At 41.9% G+C, this 12,349-nt stretch overlaps 1 protein-coding gene across 1 annotated transcript; it reads right to left on the bottom strand.

Annotated features, from left to right (window-relative positions):
- Positions 1–3,508: 3,508 nt before the first annotated feature.
- On the bottom strand, positions 3,509–11,859 carry LOC310943105 (desmin-like). The gene is made up of 10 exons (XM_083908619.1): positions 11,172–11,859; positions 8,517–8,577; positions 8,217–8,312; positions 6,722–6,883; positions 6,510–6,635; positions 6,209–6,319; positions 6,001–6,110; positions 5,845–5,894; positions 5,159–5,250; positions 3,509–4,182 (listed from the first exon to the last, which is right to left on the bottom strand). Exons 1-10 carry the CDS (start codon positions 11,750–11,752, stop codon positions 4,141–4,143), a joined length of 1,431 nt encoding a protein of 476 aa, XP_083764745.1. The 5' UTR covers positions 11,753–11,859; the 3' UTR covers positions 3,509–4,140.
- Positions 11,860–12,349: the final 490 nt, after the last annotated feature.

Below are 12,349 nucleotides of genomic sequence, written 5' to 3'. Positions count from 1 at the left end.
TTTAGCAATAAGAGGCTGTATCTAGTCAAATTATAGAGAGGATTAAAGTGTAAAACACCAATTTCTCCCTAAGTGGTTGGGCCATGCAAGATATAACTGTATAACTATGGTATTCAAGGAGTCAATGTAAAAAGAAAATATTGGCTTTTAGAAAGAACCTAAAAAATACACTGGAACAGAAAGGCAGCTCTTCATAATTTTATTCTTTGAGAAGTTGCTGAACGACAGCATGTGAATACACACTTGGGGGCACGTGTGTTGTTTTGGCTCTGGGTGTGGGATTGCATTAAGCATCTCCCATTAAGGATAGTTTTTTAATGTAATTTAACTCATGCGCACTCGGTGAGACGTCATTGTCTACGTTGCTGCCATTTTCCCGAGGAGAACGTGCTATGTCTCTCGTGCCCCCACGCAGCTGTACCCTCCCCTCCTTGTGTCCTCTTTCCACTGAATTTAAAGCTACTGTATGTAAATCTGTTTGTAGACATGGCTCTCTCAAACAGTGCTCTCACATTCCCTTTCCACCACTGATCCCAATCTATTGGTACAGAATGTGTTTCAAATGCTGTTCAAACATAACTAACATCATGTCCGATACATGGTGGTGATCCATGTATTTGACTGTTGACTTGAAATGGAGAGAAAAAATGTCAATAAAGTGTTTTTAAAGTGTGCGAGAGAGTAGGCAAATGAGCCCTGTGACGAGCTATGGCACATACCAATAGTGGCCAGGGAGAGGGGGGGGGGGGGTCAATGATGATGTATGTAGTCATGTTTGCACTGTTATGTTCACTGTCTTTTTCACCGATATCCTCATTGAGACAAATGTGAATCCAGTAGTTCTGACACGTTAGCTGGCGCTAAAGAGACGGGGTTTCAGTCTCCTGTAAGTGACAGTGAAAGTGAAGAAAATGAAAACTCCCCACAAACGGCGCCCTCTAATGTTTACTACTGGACCTTAACTGTTTGTGTGTGAATATGTCTGTATGTACATGCTTTCATTTATTTAAATTAAATCACACAAACATGCCGTTGTTGTGCTGACCCTCCAGGGAGGTGAGGACTTTTGTAAAGGAAGCATTTTCAGTGCAGTTTCTGTAAAGATGAACAAATCTAAAATTCCAAAACGACAAACATGCATTTTCACAACATTGGAAACAAACTATTTAAGTTTTGTATGGTTCGTTTTATACCTTATTTTTTAAAAGTTAATATAGATTAAAGAAAACAAGTCAATTCTACTTTACTTAATGACTAAAGCGCTGTACGTCGACATGCTGAGGTGGATCTGGGCTTTAGCTGGCTGTGCACTTCTTTGTGTAATGAACGGGGATTTTCACTTTTACCCGTTAATGCATGAGAATCCTTGTGTAACCGTTTCCAATGTGTCTGTGTTTTTGTGTGTGACTGTTAATGTAAAAACAAACGAGTCCTCTTCAGCAAAAACGTCAAGCTGAAAGTGAGCAGTCTAATCTGACTGTTTACAGTGACCACACTGCAATCTCTTCAGTAATCCAAAAATAAGCAGAACAATAATGAATATTTGACATGACAATATTCAGTCTCAGTGAATAGGTTCTTCTTCTTTCTTTCTTTCTTTTTTTACACAGTCCAGGTAAATGTTCTTTCTCCTCTTTTCACGTATTATGTTAAATCACCTTTCGTTCTGCTGTTTCACTGGAAACAAAATCCTTCTTCTTCTAAATCTTGGACCTTTTGAGATTTGCTTGTAATTAGGTGAATAATTCTTTTACACGTCTTCTCTATTTGCTTATCACTGCTGAAAATATGTTGGGATAATGTCTTTATTGTAGATATTGGACTGTAAATAGTTTTTAAATGTACAAATATGTGTTTTTTTCTCCACCCCCCCTGTTCACACCTTGATTGCTTATGTTATACTGGGTGGTGGATGCACTTCTATTTTTGTTGTTGTTCTCATCCTGCCATTGTGAGATTTTGAGACGGCAAACAATTTTCATACCACCCTGTTTACATTTGTTTATTGTTGTTATTATTATTATTATTATTATTATTGTTGTTGTTGTTGTTGGTATTGCGCATGAATTTGTATGGACCTAAAATATGATAAACATTGTGGTTCTTCAACCTTGTGGTCTCTGCTGTTCCTACGGTCTTTTGCTAATTGAGGTGAGCATTCATGATTATGTTTAAATAATTGAGCATTCACTTTTTAACCCTCTTAGAAATAAAAGTGCTAAGTAGAACCATATAAGGTTATTTGGCTTGTCCTCATAGGAGAACCCTTTTTGGCTCCACCTGGAACCCTTTTGGAGGGTTCCACCAAGAACCCTTTCTTCAGGAAAGGGTTTTTCAGAAGCAAATTGTTCCAGGTAGAACCTCAGCCCTTGTAGAAGGACCCTTTTGGAACCCTTATTTATAAACGTGCACTCCTATGAAATCCGCAGTAGATCTATGGCAGATATTATAGATCTGTATAATTTGAACACAGAAATACTTGAATTAGCTGAGGTTCACAAGCCACCATCCCAAGTTTCTATTAAGTACTGCTAAGTGTACGTTTACATCATTAACAGTGCAGAATGTGGCTTGGTGGTTCGCTCCGACTTGTCGTATCCCAGCCGACATTTGCGGTGCAGTAATTATGTAAACACAAAAAGGTTAAAACCCTTTAAGAAAAAGCAATGTGTACTTCCAGCGCCTGATAGCGCAGAGGTCAGAGAAGTAAAATGGCTTAATTCGAAGGAAGTTAATGACTTGTTGCCTCCTTATCACTGACATTGTTGCTGTGGCAGAGCCGTGAACAAACCACGTGATGGAGACTTGGAGTTTTGACCAACATGGCGCCCACTAATTAGAGCTACAGCAATGGAATGACCTTCTCTAGCCGTCTCTGTGTGCAACTCTCTTTGTTATTATTTCTCATGAATCTTCCCTCTCATTTCTTTCCCTGTGTGTCTCTGAATAACCTTCCTGTTACATTTGTCCCCTCTGTTTCCCTCACTCTCTCTCTCTCTCTCTCTGCGCCACACTCTCGGTCTCGCTCGCTCCTTTATTGTCAGTCTCTTTATTTTCTCCTCCCCACACTTTGGTTCTTTGTTATCGGCGCTGACATTTTCAGTCCAGCGACTTCGACATAAACAAACCGCGCCGACTGTAATTCTTGGGAGCCGCTAATCTGCTTTCTGCGAGAAACAAAGCTCGGCGAGGACCAGCTCATTAAAAGCTATTGTTCATTCTTCTCTTCGCTCTACGCCAAGGCCAAGCACTGATAGTTTGAAAAAGAACTGCATCCCCTATCCTATTCTCTTTATAAAAGTAAATTAAAAGTCAGAGGAGTGTTACGCTTGGCTTGAAAAACTACAATCATTTTTGGTCCACATCAGATGATTAATGCATTGGGTGGAAGCATTGCATAAGGGAGCCACTGAAAAAAGCATGAATTCTCACGAAACACACACACAAAAGTCAAACATTTGTCTTAAACTAGAGTTACATTTGTGTTAAACTCTCCAGCATCAAGTGCTCGTAATAAATGTCTTTCTTTATTGAGATTTTGTCCCAGCGCATCACATTGACATGATTACCCTTACACACACACACGATACTGTGAAAACAACAGCACAAACTTGACTTTCTGAGTTCCTTTTCCTTCAGACATTTGTGCTTCTGACATTTAATCAAACCTCAGACCAACGTCACACTTCCCTCAAATCAGCTAGTTAGGTGCATATACTTGTGCACTTGCTCAGAAAGATTAGCTTAATGTTCTGTATTCATTCACATCATAGTGTGTCAGGACCACTGATCTGTCTCGCACCTTGAAAACAATTCCATATTTGCTGTGACTTTGAACTTTGCTCTCGCCTTTGAATTACATTTATCGACAATTTACGACGGACTTGTGTCTTTTATTTTGAGAGGTGGAAAGAAATGACTGGAATGCAGTGCATTATTGCATTGTATCATGATACATGTATCCACTTATATAATTCAATGGTTTCCTTTTAAATTGGTCAGTGTTCCTCATCTAAAAATGGGCTCGGCTTAAAAATCATCATAGTAAAGAAAGGAAAATGTAAATAGCTAAGTATTTTTTTTTCTTTTTTTTTTTTCCATTTATTCTTTTTTATAGTTTCTAATGTTTCTTCAGTTTGTTCACATGATGTCTTGCTGGTGCTGTGTGGACTCACTGACCACCTGAGGAGGACAGAAAGAGATTATGTGCAAAACTGTAACAAAAGACGTAAAACAACAAACATCTGCAGACGGTTGAAAACAATATATAGACAAATTATCCTCGAGCAACGGTGAGTAGGTTGATGCTCGTGCTGCTTATGTGCAACACTGAATTGTGTCGTGTGAAATACTGTGTCCAGGGGCTGACAGTGAAGCTGCTTATTCGTGGAAGCCAGTGTCACGTGTTACCGTCTATGTTCAAGTGTCTACAGGGTCGATGCAAACTACATTGCGGGGATTTGTTTAGAGCAGGGGTGTCAAACTCATTTTCAGTGAAGGTCACATCAGTATAATGTTTGCCTTCAAACGGCCAGATGTAACTTGTAGGCTAACTTTGGCATACTTGGCTCCTTGTTTGGTGTCAAAATGCCGACGTAGACTGTACTCTCACCGCCTCGTAACACAAAAGACATACCGGTTTTCGCATGTATTCGCCTTCCCATCGTTCTTGAAACTGCCTTCCATCTGCATCAATCTTTCTCTTCATGGACATTTTGGGATCATTGGCGGATATTTCAATGTCAATTTCATTCGTCGCATGATGCATATACAATGATACACTGCTTAAAGCAGCATAGACCTCGCGGGCCACATAAAATGATGTAGTGGGCCACATCTGGCCCCCGGGCCTTGAGTTTGACACGTGGTTTTTGTTTTTTCCCCATGCTTCCAAATGCACTTGTGAACGTTAGTTTATTGCTGAAGGTGGGGGTGAAGAAAAAATCAAACCTATGGTGAACAGGTGGCAAAAGACACTGGAACCAGACTTACACTTTGGGCACTAGCGCCCTGGCTCATAGAATACTTTATCTGGGTGAGAATATAATATACAACAAAGAATCAAAACTGCACAATTATTTACATCATAGCTAAACTACATGTAAAATACATGACGTAAAAATGGAAAATGTGTGTGTTTGTGTGTGTGTGCTCAAACCTCTCCATCTCGGGTCTCGATGGTTTTGATGAGAACAGTTTTCTTGGAGTGAACCTCTGATGAGCGCTGACTCTGGGACTCAGGACTGGTCTCTGTAAGCACACATTCACACAACAGCTCTTAAACTCCGGTCGCTCTTGCTGCCGTTGCACAAACCCTATATGTGCTCTACAGACACGCTGTGAACTTTGAGATGGCAGGCGTCAGTCCAGTCTGTGGACTCGGGAATAAATGCCACTTAAAAGACAAACCCCGCACAGAAAATCACTGGTGCTAATAAATCTTTGCCGTGCCTAATAAATCATCATCTCTGATTATTGCTCAGTGTTTTTATTTGAGCAGCTGCAAAGTGTAGTGAGAGCGGTCACTGGCAGAGAGTAATTGCACATTTCGTCTGTAAACAGGGAGGCTAAGTTGTAGGATTATTGATGTGTGGTTTTGTGACGATTGCCTCTGTAAATCAAAGAGCCGAGCGAGTTGTTTTTTTTTTTTGAGAGTTCATATATCACCACACAGTGGACAGAATGTGACGCTGCACATGCATGTGTGTAATCCCCTCAAAATAGCACCTGCCATATACAGTCACAAGCTATACTTAGTCTTTTTTTTTGACTCATGTGGAATGTGAAATGGATTTCTATGGATATTCGTGTGTGGAGAGTAGATTGTGCGGCGTTTCCTCTCACCTCTGAATCCAATGGAGGAATAAGAAGTCACAGGTCCACTGGTAGTGATCCTGTGAATAATCATGAACAGTGTCAGTGATAACAGGAGCATGTATTCACGCCTAAATACAAAATGACACGTTTCAGCGAGAAAAGTACGAGCACACACACACACACCTGCTCTCCTCTCCCTCCAGCAGCTTGCGGTATGTTGCAATTTCGATATCAAGGGCCATCTTGACATTGAGGAGGTCCTGGTACTCTCTCAGGTGACGGGCCATGTCATCCTTTTAGTCAGTGGATTAAAAGGTTTCTGTCAACAACTTATTTTCATAACCAGAGATTCAGTTGAAATGATGAATTCAAAGTGTGATATGCTAAATACCTTCATCTTGGCAATCTCTTCCTCCAGGCGTGAGATAGTATCCTGGAAACCAGAGGCCTCGTGGCCCATGCGGTCCTCCATGTCTCTCATCTGGCGCATCAGAGACTCATTCTACAGGGGGAGAGAGAAACATAGTTTAGCCTAAAACAGACTGGAAGAGACTGAAAGGAAAGGGTGAAGGTGTAAATTATGAGTGAATTTAAGGACAAAAAGACAACATGGTGGCAGAATCAGACTGAGGAAATTGTGAAAATGCAATGAAACGATTCACAAGTGTGAGGAAATTGAAACTTATACTCACGGTGCCTTTAAGAGAGTCGATCTCACAGGTGTAGGACTGGATCTGGTGTCTGAACTCCATGCTCTCCTGCTTGGCCTGACGCATTGCATCGCTGTTCTTAGTCACGGCCTGGTTCAGATCGGTCACCTGGAGAGAGAGAGAGAGGGGGGATCAGTGAGCTATCAGCAGTGCACACATGTGTATGTTTGTGTGTGTGTGTGCCACCACTATACCTTAGACTTGTACCAGTCTTCGGCGTCTGCCGCGTTCTTGGCGGCGATGCCCTCGTACTGCACGCGGATGTCCCTCAGAGCAGCAGTCAGGTCGGGTTTGGACATGTCCATCTGGATCTGGATCTGAGTGTCCTGCATCTGGCTCTGCAGCTCACGGATTTCCTGAGAAAAAAAAAAATGATTCGTTTGAAATGAATAAAGGAAATATAAATTATGTGACAGCATTTTTTATCATTATTATTATTAATATTTAAAAAAAAAGATTTAGTGCCATCTAGTGACCTCGCAAAAGTTTTCTCCCACAGTACAGGGTGAACTGCACGACGTGGAGGATAAAGTGGTCGACAATGAATGAATGAATGAATGAATGAATGAATGAATGAAAAGTGGTGAGATTACAGAATGTTACTAAATCCTCATTTGATCTCCTTCCTTCAATGTGGGGAAAACTTACAGTGGCCCTTCAGGTTTATTCAATAACAATATATATTGTGATATAATTTTGTTCAATAACAAATATATACACACACTGTACAAACACACAACACATCTAATTAATAATATTTATAGTGATAATGACCAGTATCCGGAGTCAGTGTTTGGTTTGTGTTTTGTGGGCTACTGGACTATGTGAAGATCACCCACTCCCAATGCACATATACAGGGATTGATTTCAGTACTTATACACTATACAATACTTATACACTAATTTAAAAGAAGCGTAATTATGAATGTTAATTCTTAAATTCGATTTTTGTAAATGGATCAGTGAGAGCCATATTGTCCCTCTCACAACACTTGATTGGATGACATGAAAGGTCCTAAAACATAATTCAGTACAGTCTATGTTGATGATATCAATGTATAGCCTAAAGCGATTCATTTCTGGTACGTGACATTCCCCACATATTGATATCTACCCAGATAACACAAGTGTCAAAAATACAGCTTTCCTCCCACCCAGCTGTCTTCGAAAAGACATAAATAACTTTGCATCTGTTCATGTGCGTGCACACACACTCACAGAGAGACAGACACACAAGCCCTCAGAGACACAACAGCTGACATATTTCCTTCAACGTATCAGCAGTTTCTGAGAGGTCGTAGTTGAGGCGGGGGAAGACAGAATAACAAAAAGGAAACTCAAGTATGCCAGCATGTGTCTGACTGTCTGCTTTGATGTGTGCGAGTGACTGTGCACAAATGTGACACAGCAGACGGATTAACGGTACTGAATATGTGTGAAGAGATAATGAAAAAGAGACCGACAATGTGAGGTTGTGTAAATGCGGCTAATGGATGTGTTTTAACATCGACGGGTGTGTGTACAAGTGTGACACATTCAATCCTGCATGCATGCCGACAGAGACTCACGTCTGATATTACAGGATATTTGTTACGTGATACACTACACATGTAGTGCACAGCTATGTTACTGTAGGTGTGTCGCACTGAAAGGCAGCGCCACACCTAATTCATAGTCGGATCCACAAACCTCTTCATGGATCTTCTTCAGGAAGCCAATCTCCTCTTGCAGACTCTCAATGCGTCTCTCCAGGTCCAGCCTGGCCAGAGTGGCATTGTCAACATCCTGAATGAAACACAACACAGATACACAATTAAAGTGGAAACCAAAAGATGAAAAAAAAAAACTGAGGGAAAGAAAGTGGTTGATGATAAAGGGGAAAGTTGTACTAAGGATGTGTCCGTGCAAGAAAACAAGCCTGAAAATGACTAAAGACTAAAAGATACAAGAGGGAATTTAGTTGGAAATTTATGGAAATAGAATACATACGGCTCTGAAAGCAGACAGGTTGCTCTCAGCCTCTTCCTTCTGATGAACCTCGTCCTGCAGTCTGCAAAAAAAAAATGGAAATGAAACAGGAGTAGTTGGAACATGTATTAACACAAACTCAACAACTGTGTGGGGAGAATATGGCGTCTTCCTCAGGGACCAACTGGTGCCAGACTGATATGCTAGGATACCACAGCGAATATCTCCAGCACTTCTGCTCTCAGCTCCTTTTTTTTGGCTGACGGTAGATTAAAGGAGGAGTAGAACAGGCGAGACAATCACATCCCAACCTAAAGTTTATTCTCGTATATGCACCTGCACGTACACACATCTTTATGAAGTATGGTAAAGTTCGCAGCATTTTGACCTTACACGGCAAACGGGAAGCATATCCATGACACTGAACGATGTACTATATTAAACCAAGGATTATCCACACACACACACACACACACACACACACACACACACACACACACACACACACACACTTGCTCTTTGATTCCTAAAGTTATCTATGGTGCAGCTGCTCTCACAATGTCAATGTGACAAAGATGTAGTCTGCCCTTGGTGGTTTCTGGTCCCAGAATGAACATTTCACTGTAAAGGTGTCTCTGGTTCATATTCATGACTATTTGTTCATTTCCGTCTGTTAAATGTTTGTATAAATAAACGGCAACACTGTTAAGACAGTGTGTGCTCCGTTTTATTTATCTTTTAAATGGAATGGACTTAAATGAGTTGCTAGATCTGTACAGCACTTTGCATATTATACATATTTAAACTGCTCCACTGTGCCTCGCCGGAAAATATTTTAACAAACTTTACTGCTGTGCTATTCATATTAATGTTCCCGAGAGTGTGTGTGTGTGTGTGTGTGTGTGTGTGTGTGTGTGTGTGTGTGTGTGTGTGTGTGTGTGTGTGTGTGTGTGTGTGTGTGTGTGTGGCAATTACATTCTACTTCTTGCTTTTTGCCGGAACAGCAAAAGTACCTGCAAATACTACCTTGCAGGGGAAAAAGAGAAATTGAACCAATAACAGGTTTTTACACTTTGTAATCTGCAGCTCTTCCTCTGGGGTGAGTGTGCACGTGTGTGCGTGTACTTGTTACCTCTGAAGGATTCTGTCTGGCATAACCACTGACCTTGTCAGGACCAGCACTCCCTCGTGGGGACCTAAACCTGGTCCCTACGAGGCAAGTATCAAATTTCTGAGAACCTGGTTGCATTTAAATCTAAGATTCCAAATGAATGAAAGTAGCTTTGTTAGGACCAAATCATGTACAAACCATAGGGCGTGAGGACATTTTGTCTGGTCCTCACATCTTTAAAGTGCTTTTTGGGGGATTAAGACCTGGTTTTAGGGTTAGGGTTTGAAATGCCTTTAGGTTAGGGTTAGGATCAGGGTTAGGGTAAGGCTTTTGGTTGGGTTATGGGCTAGGGAATCATGTCTATGAGGGTTCTCACTATGCAAACATGTTTGTGCGTGTGTGTGTGTGTGTGTGTGTGTCAGCATGTGTGCACTGACATTCTTGGCGGGGGAGTATTTTGATCTCACTCAGAGCAGCAGGTGCTTTGCCAATCTTCACTCAACACCACAGGCAGCATTTAAAAAAAAGGTCTGATAAAGAAAAGTGGGCGTTTGAATATGTGCTAAATGTGTTTGTGCACGTGTGTGTGTAAAATCTGTATTTGTGACCGCAGTGTCCTAGGAATAATAGCTTTGAACACCTGTAAGTGCACACACACATACACACATACTGTCCCATATCCTCCACATGAGGGTCGCAGAGGAGCTGGAGCCAATCCCAGTTAACATAGGGTTAAGGGGTGAGAGGATGTGGGGTACACCCTGGACTGGTTATTTATCCATCAATTAACCTAATCCCATCCCTAATGGAATATCCACACACACACACACAACAGGGAAAACTCCACACAGAGAGTCCCCTCTGTTTATTTGCAATGTTGCTTGTTGTTGCGGTGACAGAGATTCTAAATTCATAGAGCTGACCCAGTAGCTACAAATAGGCAGATGTACCCACATTATAGCTCTCTCTCTCTCTTTCTGTCTGGCTGTGGTGCTGAAACCTTACCTGTCCATCTGTCTCAACTCTGCTCCTATGAGCCTCTCTCACTCATGTACTCCCTTCATTTCCCCCCACGACGTGTCTCTTAAATAAATTGAATAAATTATAAAACCTTTTTAAGAAAAAGTTAGTGGAACGTAACAGTCATTAAAGTGAGCTTATCCTCCTCTGTTCCTCCAAAAGAGAAGGATGCCTCGGGAAATCTGTGAGCTGCTGTAGAAGCCACATTTTGGGGATAATAAAGGACATATTTGCAGGAAACAGGATTCTTAATGCTTTGAATAATTGTGAAGATGAGCATCACTGGTTAAACTGCTCACTAGATGTGGTAATAGTAGGGAGAAGAAATTGCTTCTATTCAAAAGCTCACAGGCTGAAAAGGTTGGAACCCTCTGGTGAAGGCAATTTAGCTAATTATAGAGGTGCAGTGTGTCAGAGATTAAACTCTACCTTATACATCATCTTAATATCAACCTGGGACTCAATCCTAACAAAGAGAACCTCTTTTCTGGGAACTGAGTATCAAAACTATACAAAGTGTATATCATTCAGCTTGAGTGCATTACCTCTGTCTAAGTTTCTGCAGGTCATCAGCCAGGTTATCTCTCTCCACCTCCACTCTGGCACGCTGGTTGGACACGGCCTCAATCTGCCTCCTCAGTTCCCTCATTTCATCTTCAAACATCTCAGCCACACGGCCGGGCCCCTCGCGACCTTTCAGCTTCTCGATCTCCACCGTCAGCGCCGCGTTCTGCTGCTCCAGGAAGCGCACCTTCTCGATGTAGGTGGCGAAGCGGTCGTTGAGGTGCTGGAGCTCGGCCTTCTCATTGGTCCTTGTGTTGAGAAAGTCCTGGTTCATGGCGTCGGCCAGGTTGAAGTCAAGTTTCTCGCCAGAGTAGGTGCGCATGGCTGTGGAGGAGCCGTACCCAGCTCCTCCGGCACCAGACGACACTCTGTAGCTGGAGAAAGAGGGAAGGCCGGCGCTCTTGACCTCGTACACTCTGGAGGACATGCGGCTTGAAGAGGAGCGGCCTCCTCCTCCTCCACTGGAGAACATTGAAGACATCGGAGTAGAGCCCACGCCTGAGCCGAAGGTGCGGCGGTATGAGGAGGCGGACTGGGCTGAGGAAGAGTAGGACTTGCTCATGGCTGGTTGATTATTTGGATGGCTTTGATGGAGCTGCTGGAGGTGCTGTGACCCAACTGTCCCACTGGGCAACTGGGAGGGAAACTTAAGTGAAGAAATGTAGGGCACAAAGTGGAGCTATTTGTAGATGTGCCACACCCACACAGACCCAAACCACTCCTCTCTGTCCACTCTCTTTCTCCAGTCACCGAAGTCTGTACTCTGACGACCTCCTACTCCGTCCCCTCGACTCCACCCTATGTAGTCGCCATTCTGAATCAAAGCACAAACCGAGAGACATTTACCATTGGGGCCATTTTGAAATGTAAAAAGTTTCTATTACACATTTATACCCTTGGTTGTTATCAAATCATATTCAAAATTAAAAAAGACTATGCTACCACTTAAAAAAAAAAACCTTGGGGACAATTTTTAAATATATTCTTAACAGCTTTTTAGTCAAAGTACAACTCAAGTCTGGTTTCTGGTCATTTTAGCCTCTCAAAATCTGAGCATAAAAGGACAATTAAAGTTATTTTTGCTAATTTGAAAGAATGTAATTTGAATCCATTTGTATTAATAATGTTTAGCATGAATGATTGCCTCTTGAGGGAGAAG

This window comes from Microchirus variegatus, assembly GCF_963457635.1.
Source record: "Microchirus variegatus genome assembly, chromosome: 22".
In the NCBI taxonomy this organism is placed as follows: Eukaryota; Metazoa; Chordata; class Actinopteri; order Pleuronectiformes; family Soleidae; genus Microchirus; species Microchirus variegatus.
This window is presented reverse-complemented; position numbering and strand designations above follow the sequence as displayed.